Here is a 9,239-nt window from a genome sequence, read left to right on the forward strand (position 1 = left end):
AACGTTTTTCCATTTCTTTGTGTCTTCCTCAATTTCTTTCATGAATACTTTATAGTTTTCTGAGTATAGATTCTTAGCCTCTTTGGTTAGGTTTATTCCTAGGTATCTTATGGTTTGGGGTGCAATTGTAAATGGAATGGACTTTTTAATTTCTCTTTCTTCTGTCTTGCTGTTTGTGTAGAGAAATGCAACTGATTTCTGTTCACTGATTTTATATCCTGACACTTTACTGAATTCCTGTACAAATTCTAGCAGTTTTGGAGTGGAGTCTTTTGGGTTTTCCACATATAGTATCATATCATCTGCAAAGAGTGATAATTTGACTTCTTCTTTGCCGATTTGGATGCCTTTAATTTCCTTTTGTTGTCTGATTGCTGAGGCTAGGACCTCTAGTACTGTGTTGAATAGCAGTGGTGATAATGGACATCCTTGCCGTGTTCCTGACCCCTTATCGGAAAAGATTTCAGTTTTTCTCCATTGAGAATGATATTTGCGGTGGGTTTTTCATAGATGGCTTTGATGATATTGAGGTATGTGCCCTCTATCCCTACACTTTGAAGATTTTGATCAGGAAGGGATGCTGTACTTTGTCAAATGCTTTTTCAGCATCTATTGAGAGTATCATATGGTTCTTGTTCTTTCATTTATTGATGTGTTGTATCACATTGACTGATTTGCGGATGTTGAACCAACCTTGCAGCCCTGGCATAAATCCCACTTGATCCTGGTGAATAATCCTTTTAATGTACTGTTGAATCCTATTGGCTAGTATTTTGTTGAGTATTTTCGCATCTGTGTTCATCAAGGATATTGGTCTATAGCTCTCTTTTTTGATGGGATCCTTGTCTGGTTTTGGGATCAAGGTGATGCTGGCCTCATAAAATGAGTTTGGAAGTTTTCCTTCCATTTCTATTTTTTGGAACAGTTTCAGGAGAATAGGAATTAGTTCTTCTTTAAATGTTTGGTAGAATTCCCCGGGGAAGCCGTCTGGCCCTGGGTTTTTGTTTGTTTGGAGATTTTTAATGACTGTTCAATCTCCTTACTGGTTATGGGTCTGTTCAGGCTTTCTACTTCTTCCTGGTTCAGTTGTGGTAGTTTATATGTTTCTAGGAATGCATCCATTTCTTCCAGATTGTCAAATTTGTTGGCGTAGAGTTGCTCATAGTATGTTCTTATAATAGTTTGTATTTCTTTGGTGTTAGTTTTGATCTCTCCTCTTTCATTCATGATTTTATTTATTTGGGTCCTTTCTCTTTTCTTTTTGATAAGTCTGGCCAGGGGGTTATCAATTTTATTAATTCTTTCAAAGAACCAGCTCCTAGTTTCGTTGATTTGCTCTATTGTCTTTTTGGTTTCTATTTCATTGATTTCTGCTCTGATCTTTATGATTTCTCTTCTCCTGCTTGGCTTAGGGTTTCTTTCTTGTTCTTTCTCCAGCTCCTTTAGGTGTAGGGTTAGGTTGTGTACCTGAGACCTTTCTTGTTTCTTGAGAAAGGCTTGTACTGCTATATATTTTCCTCTCAGGACTGCCTTTGTTGTGTCCCACAGATTTTGAATCGTTGTATTTTCAATATCACTTGTTTCATGATTTTTTTCAATTCTTCTTTAATTTCCTGGTTGACCCATTCATTCTTTAGAAAGATGGTGTTTAGTCTCCATGTATTTGGGTTCTTTCCAAACTTCCTTTTGTGGTTGAGTTCTAGCTTTAGAGCATTGTGGTCTGAAAATATGCAGGGAATGATCCCAATCTTTTGATACCGATTGAGACCTGATTTAGGACCGAGGATGTGATCTATTCTGGAGTATGTTCCATGTGCACTAGAGAAGAATGTGTATTCTGTTGCTTTGGGATGAAATGTTCTGAATATATCTGTGATGTCCATCTGGTCCAGTGTGTTGTTTAAGGCCTTTATTTCCTTGCTGATCCTTTGCTTGGATGATCTGTCCATTTCAGTGAGGGGAGTGTTAAAGTCCCCTACTATTATTGTATTATTGTTGACGTGTTTCTTTGATTTTGTTATTAATTGGTTTATATAGTTGGCTGCTCCCACGTTGGGGGCATAGATATTTAAAATTGTTAGATCTTCTTGTTGGACAGACCCTTTGAGTATGATATAGTGTCCTTCCTCATCTCTTATTATAGTCTTTGGCTTAAAATCTAATTGATCTGATATAAGGATTGCCACCACTGCTTTCTTCTGATGTCCATTAGCATAGTAAATTCTTTTCCACCCCCTCACTTTAAATCTGGAGGTGTCTTCGGGCTTAAAATGAGTTTCTTGGAGGCAACATATAGATGGGTTTTGTTTTTTTTATCCATTCTGATACCCTGTGTCTTTTGACAGGGGCATATAGCCCATAAACATTCCGGGTAACTATTGAGAGATATGAATTTAGTGCCATTGTATTGCCTGTAAGGTGACTGTTACTGTATATGGTCTCTGTTCCTTTCTGATCTACCACTTGTAGTCTCTCTCTTTGCTTATAGGACCCCTTTCAATATTTCCTGTAGAGCTGGTTTGGTTTTTGCAAATTCTTTCAGTTTTTGTTTGTCCTGGAAGCTTTTAATCTCTCCTTCTATTTTCAATGATAGCCTAGCTGGATATAGTATTCTTGGCTGCATGTTTTTCTCGTTTAGTGCTCTGAAAATATCATGCCAGCTCTTTCTGGCCTGCCAGGTCTCTGTGGATAAGTCAGCTGCCAATCTAATATTTTTACCATTGTATGTTACAGACTTCTTTTCCCGGGCTGCTTTCAGGATTTTCTCTTTGTCAGTGAGACTTGTAAATTTTACTATTAGGTGACGGGGTGTGGGCCTATTCTTATTGATTTTGAGGGGCATTCTCTGAACCTCCTGAATTTTGATGCTCGTTCCCTTTGCCATATTGGGGAAATTCTCGCCAATAATTCTCTCCAGTATACCTTCTGCTCCCCTCTCTCTTTCTTCTTCTTCTGGAATCCCAATTATTCTAATGTTGTTTCGTCTTATAGTGTAACTTATGTCTCGAATTCTCCCCTCGTGGTCCAGTAGCTGTTTGTCCCTCTTTTGTTCAGCTTCTTTATTCTCTGTCATTTGGTCTTCTATATCACAAATTCTTTCTTCTGCCTCATTTATCCTAGCAGTGAGAGCCTCCATTTTTGATTGCACCTCATTAATAGCTTTTTGATTTTAACTTGGTTATTATGTTTAGTTCTTTTATTTCTCCAGAAAGGGCTTTTATATCTCTCGAGAGGGTTTCTCTAATATCTTCCATGCCTTTTTCGAGCCCGGCTAGAACCTTGAGAATTGTCATTCTGAACTCTAGATCTGACATATTACCAATGTCTGTATTGATTAGGTCCCTAGCCTTTGGTACTGCCTCTTATTCTTTTTTTTGTGGTGAATTTTTCCGTCTTGTCATTTTGTCCAGATAAGAGTATATGGAGGAGCAAGTAAAATACTAAAAGGGTGGCAACAGCCCCAGGAAAATATGCTTTAACTAAATTAGAAGAGATCCCAAATCGTGAGGGGGTAGAAGGGGATAAAAAGAGGTTCAAAAAGGAAGAAAGAAAAAAAAGAAAGAAGAAAGGAAAAGAATTTTAAAAAAGAAAACAAATAAGAAAAATATAAAAAAGAAAAAATATATATATTGGATAAACTAGTTAAAAAACGTTAAAAAAGAAAAAGGTAAAAGTTAAAAAAAAATTTACCAGAAGGCGAGGAAAAAAAAAAATGAAAAAGAAAAAAATCGAATTACCTGCAAGACTAAAAAAAATCACAGGGAAAAAGCCATGAGTTCCGTGCTTGGCTTTCTCCTCCTCTGGAATTCTGCTGCTCTCCTTGTATTGAAACCGCACTCCTTGGTAGGTGAACTTGGTCTCGGCTGGATTTCTTGTTGATCTTATGGGGGAGGGGCCTGTTGTAGTGATTCTCAAGTGTCTTTGCCTGAGGCGGAATTGCACCGCCCTTAACAGAGGCCGGGGTGAGTAATCCGCTCGAGTTTGCTTTCAGGAGCTTTGGTTCCCTGAGCGCTTTCCGTAGAGTTCCGGAGGTCAGGAATATAAATGGCGGCCTCCTGGTCTATGGCCTGGAGTTGCCCAGAGCCCAGGGCCCCACTCCTCAGTGTGCCCTCAGAGAACAGCACCCAGTTACTCCCGTATGCCTGACCTCCGGCCGCGCTCCGAGCTCACCGAGCCTGCAACCGGTTCAAGGTAACACCGAGCTGCGAGCTTACTGTCAGCTCTCTCTCTGTAGCCGGCTTTCCCGTTCCAATACCCGCATGCTCTGCGACACTCAGACACCCCCGATACTTCTGTGACCCTGCGGGACCTGAGGCCACGCTGACCCTGCATGGGCTTCGCCCCGGTTTAGCCTCTGGAGCGATGTCCCTCAGCGGAACAGACTTTTAAAAGTCCTGATTTTGTGCGCGCTTTCTCCGCTGCTTGCCGGGAGCCGGCCCCTCCCCCCGGGGTCTATCTTCCCGTCGCTTTGGATTCACTTCTCCGCCGGTCCTACCTTTCAGAAAGTGGTTGTTTTTCTGTTTCCAGAATTGCTGTTCTTCTTCTCTTCGATCTGCCGATGGATTTTCAGGTGTTTGCAATCTTTAGATAAGCTATCTAGCTGATCTCCGGCTAGCTGAAGTAGTCTCAGCCTGCTAATTCTCCGCCATCTTGACTCTGTCTCTTTGATGAGGGAACAGAAGGCTGACTGAGGACAAAGCAGAAGCTGACACCCTCCTTTTTTTTTCTATTTTTTAAGATTTTATTTATTTATTTGTCAGAGTGAGAGAGCACAAAGCAGGGGGAGAGGCAGGCAGAGGGAGAGGGAGAAGCAGGTTCCCCGCTGAGCAGAGAGGCCAAGGTGGAGCTCCATCTATAACCCTGGGATCATGACCTGAGCCAAAGGCAGACATTAAAGGTCTCAGGTCATGATCCCAGGGTCCTGGGATGGAGGCCCCCCTCAGCTCCCTGATCATCAGAGAGCCTGCTTCTCCCTCTCCCTCTGTTGCTCTCCCTACTTGTGCGCGCTCTCTCTCTCTGTCAAATAAATAAATAAAATCTTTACAAGAAAAAGAAAAGAAAAAGAAAAAAGTATTGAGGAAAGAATTGATGGTTTGACATCTCTGTGTGTCTAGGCTGGCTGAAGGAATTTCAAGAGTGCATGGATGCTGCAAAAACTACAAGCTCTGGACATCACACTATCGAACTTAAATAAAATATCAAGGCTGCCATAGAGTGCACCCACCATTCCTTAAAGCCCAAGAGACGAAGGTAGAATTCTGGAAAAGTGAAGCTATGCTTCCTGTGGGAAAATGAGTTTCCTCCTCCTGAGTGATTTGATCAATGAACTTTCCAGAACAGGACGTCCAATAGAACCAAGGGAACTATGTACCCTACTATGCCATCATTTCTGATCTTGTTTCTTGGGTCTGCCTATACCTACTTCCTTGATGCCATATCCATAATTACTTCTACCTTACTTTTCTGTTTTTAAAGATTTACTTATTTATTTGAGAGAGAGTGAGAGAGAGTGAACGCAAGAGAGCACATGCAAGGGAGGGGCAGAGGAAGAGGAGGAGAGAGAGAGAGAGCACATGTGCAAGCAGGGGAGGGGCAGAGGAGGAGAGAGAGGAAGACCCTAAGCAGGCTCTGAGCTGAGCACAAAGCCCAATATGGGACTTGATACCAGGGTATGAGAGCATGATATGCATGAAATCAAGAGTAGATCCCTTAACAGACTGAGCCACCCAGGTGCTCTCCCCACCACACTTATGAAAAGGTAGACTGCAGGATTTTCTTCCTGAGTCCACTCTGGTAGCAGAAAGAACAAGGACTGGAGGCCAGGAGACCTGGGGTCTAGTCTCAACTGTGCCACTAAGTAGCAGCAGCCGTGAGCAAGTCACTTACCCATTCCTGAGATTCAGGCTGTTCCTCTGTAAAAGTGGGGATTACTATCTCAGGGATAGCAAGTGGAACACACACATTTACCTCCATCCTGCCTTCCACAGAGGCTACCGTTCAACCTCATCGCTTATTAGAATTTTTTTCTGCAACGTTCTAGGAAGGCCCAATCCATTAAAGTGGATACATGAGTCAAAATCTACTTATTCTCATTTAATTTAATAATCCTTACAGACCCTTATAGCTCCTAAATGGAATGTTCTGACTTTCCAACTAAGAGATGGTCAATGTGATCTGGTAATAGCTCACTCAATAAAAGGAAAAGGAAAACTTAGGATCATAATTTCATCCCCTACTCCTGCCCATCCAGGGACTGAGCAGGATTTTCTTGAGGTCAACCTGTCCTTCCTTCTGTGCCAGAGATTTTGGTATTTGAGCCCCCCCTCCATCAGCTCACCCAGCAAGACAGTCCCAGACTGTAGCTCCCTTTCATCTCAAATGGCCCATACTTAACAGCTTCATATTTGACAGCAAGGCATCTCTGAGCAAAGGAATGATCTCAGGTCACCGAGAACCAAAAGTCAGGAGCAAAGGCAAGTAATGATTCTATTCGATGCCTATGAAATCTACCCAGATTTACAGTTCTCACCCAAGCAGGAACGCAATCACACGACAGTATCAGGATGGTGACAGTTTCAGAAATCCAGGTGGTTGCAACTGTGTTTTACTGAAAGAATCAAGGAAGTGGTTTACACAGGGACCCCCTCACCTCCCAAACCACACAGGGGCAGGTCCTGGGTAGTAACACATGTGTGTTTGGGATAGGAGCCCTGGCTGGAGTTCTTTCATATCCAGGAAGGGAGAGGGGAGAAGCATTTGCCACAACAGGGAGGTGGGGCATCAGGTGCAGACCTACACAGAACCATCAAAGTGGACTGTCTCATACTGTACACACTCACAGGCCACGATGATGAATTTCTCTTGCTGCTTGGTCTCGTAGTCGCATTTGGGGTATTTGGAGCCTTTCTTCAGGCGGCAGTCGGTGATGCACATTTTGGAACTGCTTTGGTGGCAGTTGGGCTTCCCGTTCTTGCAGGTTACATTTCCCTGGAAGCAGATGACCTGGACATCTGGCAGAGGCTCGTGGATAAACGTGTTCACTGGCTTGCAAAATCGAACCGTCATATTCCGGCGCTTCATCATTTGGTTGCAGTAGCTGGCATTGACGGTGGAGGTGTTTGAGTCTATGTGCTGCCGCAGGAACTTCTCGGCCCTCAACTCCTTGGCCAGAGAAGGCTGGACACTGCCCAGCACCAGGAGCACCAGAACCAGTAGTGGGAACAGGATGAAGAACCTCTCCTGAGTCATGGTGGTCTCACTCCTCTGGAAGAGCCTAGCCAGGAAAGGGAGAGAAGAGAAAAAGCATTGCCTGAGCAAGAACCCCAGCTCCTACCTGTGGCCTCCCTGGTTCACAGTCTCTGTTTGGGTCAGCCGGAAAGGTACCCTTCCTCCTATGCAATTTTCCAAGGATTGAGATGCTCACATACACTCTTGTGGAAGAGTATTTAAGTCCTACTAGCTGGAGAGAGCTGGTCTTTCCCTCTGGTTGGTGACTTGACAGTGAACTAAAATCCTGCAGTCCTATGTCTGAATATTAGAGATTTTAAAATTTAAAATCTATTTGAGGGGGCACCTGGATGGCTCAGTCTGTTAAGTGTCTGCCTTGAGTTCAGGTCGTGATCTGAATTCCTATGATCTAGTCCTGTCTCGAGCTCGGCTCCCTGGTCACTGGGGACCCTGCTTCTCCCACTCCCTCTGCTGCCCCCTCTGCTTGTGCTTTCTATCTATCCCTGTCAAATAAATAAATAAAATCTTAAAAACATTTAAAAAAATAAAATACATTTGAAGAATAAGTACATTTATACCAGTGCTCAAGGTGCTTATCAGGAAATCCTTTTGAATAAAACATGAGCTGAACTGTATCCCTGAAATACCACATGACCTATAGGATCATGATGGACAGAGTGAGGCCTATTGTTCTCCAACACAAGGGCAACAGCCCAGTTCCTAACACCAGCATCATAGAGGGATGCCATTGTATTCCCAAGAGCAATGCTTCCCTCCCCCAGTGCCTTTGTTTCCCTGCATCCCACATGCTCCATCCCAATATTGGTCCAGCTCAAGTTTTTTCAGGTGCTAACCTCAACCACCCTGGTCCCTCTAACCCAACACAGAAGAAGAAGGAGTCCCTGAGACCATCTCTTCAGCCACTGACCTGGATCTCTAGCTTGGTCTCTAGGACAGAGCTGAAGGCCAGTCTCTGTGATCCCAGGATCCCTGGGGAGGGAATCTTATACAGATTACAAAGGGGCTTGGCTTCCAAGGAAAGATAGGTGGGAGGAGCATCTTGGTTTCACTTTAGTGGGAACCAAAGACATTGTAAGGAAGGACATTGTAGGGAACCATCCACACCACTCTTTTTTCAGGACTGCTGAGAAGGGTGAGTCTTGTTTATAGGAACCGTACCATGTGAACCTCATCTGTCTGCTGGCTCACAAGGAGCAGCAAAGAAAGCCACTACGGTAATGATGCCTGAACTGTAGCAAAGTCCTTGTCATCTCAGGGGGCCATTTGCATCAAACAAATAACTCTTGCAGGTTTGCAAAGGACACATAAACACGTGATCCCCAGAGCACCAGAGAAAGGGAGGTCCTCTGTCTCCCCAGGAGTCCTGGCATGACTGGAATTCCAACAGCACCTCTTCTGGTGTAGGGGGCATTCTGCTTTCTGCAGCTGGAAGACTGCATGGACCTAGGGTGTGTGTGGGGGGTCTGGGCTGGGAGAGGAGGAGACCTGCGACCTCACCCAGTGTTGGCCACTTCAGCACTCCTGTATGTGGAAGGTGGATGTGTTACAGTTCTTGGTCACAGCAACCACTCCTAGAAGGTCAGAGTGGAGGAGAGGAACTAAAGTTAAATGAAACCCCCAAGGGATGTTAGGCTGGCTCAGTCACCAAGGCACGGGACAAATCTTGTGACTTTGCTTCTGTATCCATGTCCTGAAACTGTGCCCTGGGCTTTTCACTTCCTGAAAGTGGCAGCTGGAATGCTGAGGGTGTAACCTGACCATGTGAATGACTTTTCCCCTCTTTAGCACACCATAATCTTAATTCAATACACTGGCTTTGATTTCTCAACACACCAACAGAGAATTATTTACTCTGGCACTTAGAAATGAATAAAATAAGGCATTTGCTGACAAAACAATAATATAAAACAAAACCTAATGGAGTTATATGACTTCATTAAAGCAGTCTTCCACTAAAAAATTTCTAAGAATGGATTTGAGGTTAAAAAGAA

At 43.6% G+C, this 9,239-nt stretch overlaps 1 protein-coding gene across 1 annotated transcript; it reads right to left on the bottom strand.

Moving 5' to 3' along the window:
* Positions 1-6,564: 6,564 nt before the first annotated feature.
* On the bottom strand, positions 6,565-8,240 carry LOC131836028 (ribonuclease pancreatic-like). The gene is made up of 2 exons (XM_059181026.1): positions 8,156-8,240; positions 6,565-7,273 (listed from the first exon to the last, which is right to left on the bottom strand). Exon 2 carries the CDS (start codon positions 7,246-7,248, stop codon positions 6,793-6,795), a length of 456 nt encoding a protein of 151 aa, XP_059037009.1. The 5' UTR covers positions 7,249-7,273; positions 8,156-8,240; the 3' UTR covers positions 6,565-6,792.
* Between the last annotated feature and the right edge of the window lie 999 nt (positions 8,241-9,239).

The sequence above is a fragment of the Mustela lutreola genome, chromosome 7, assembly GCF_030435805.1.
Source record: "Mustela lutreola isolate mMusLut2 chromosome 7, mMusLut2.pri, whole genome shotgun sequence".
NCBI lineage: Eukaryota > Metazoa > Chordata > Mammalia > Carnivora > Mustelidae > Mustela > Mustela lutreola.

Excerpts from the sequence above, each read along its gene's own strand:
- LOC131836028 (XM_059181026.1), bottom strand. The coding sequence starts at position 7,248 with ATGACTCAGGAGAGGTTCTTCATCCTGTTCCCACTACTGGTTCTGGTG.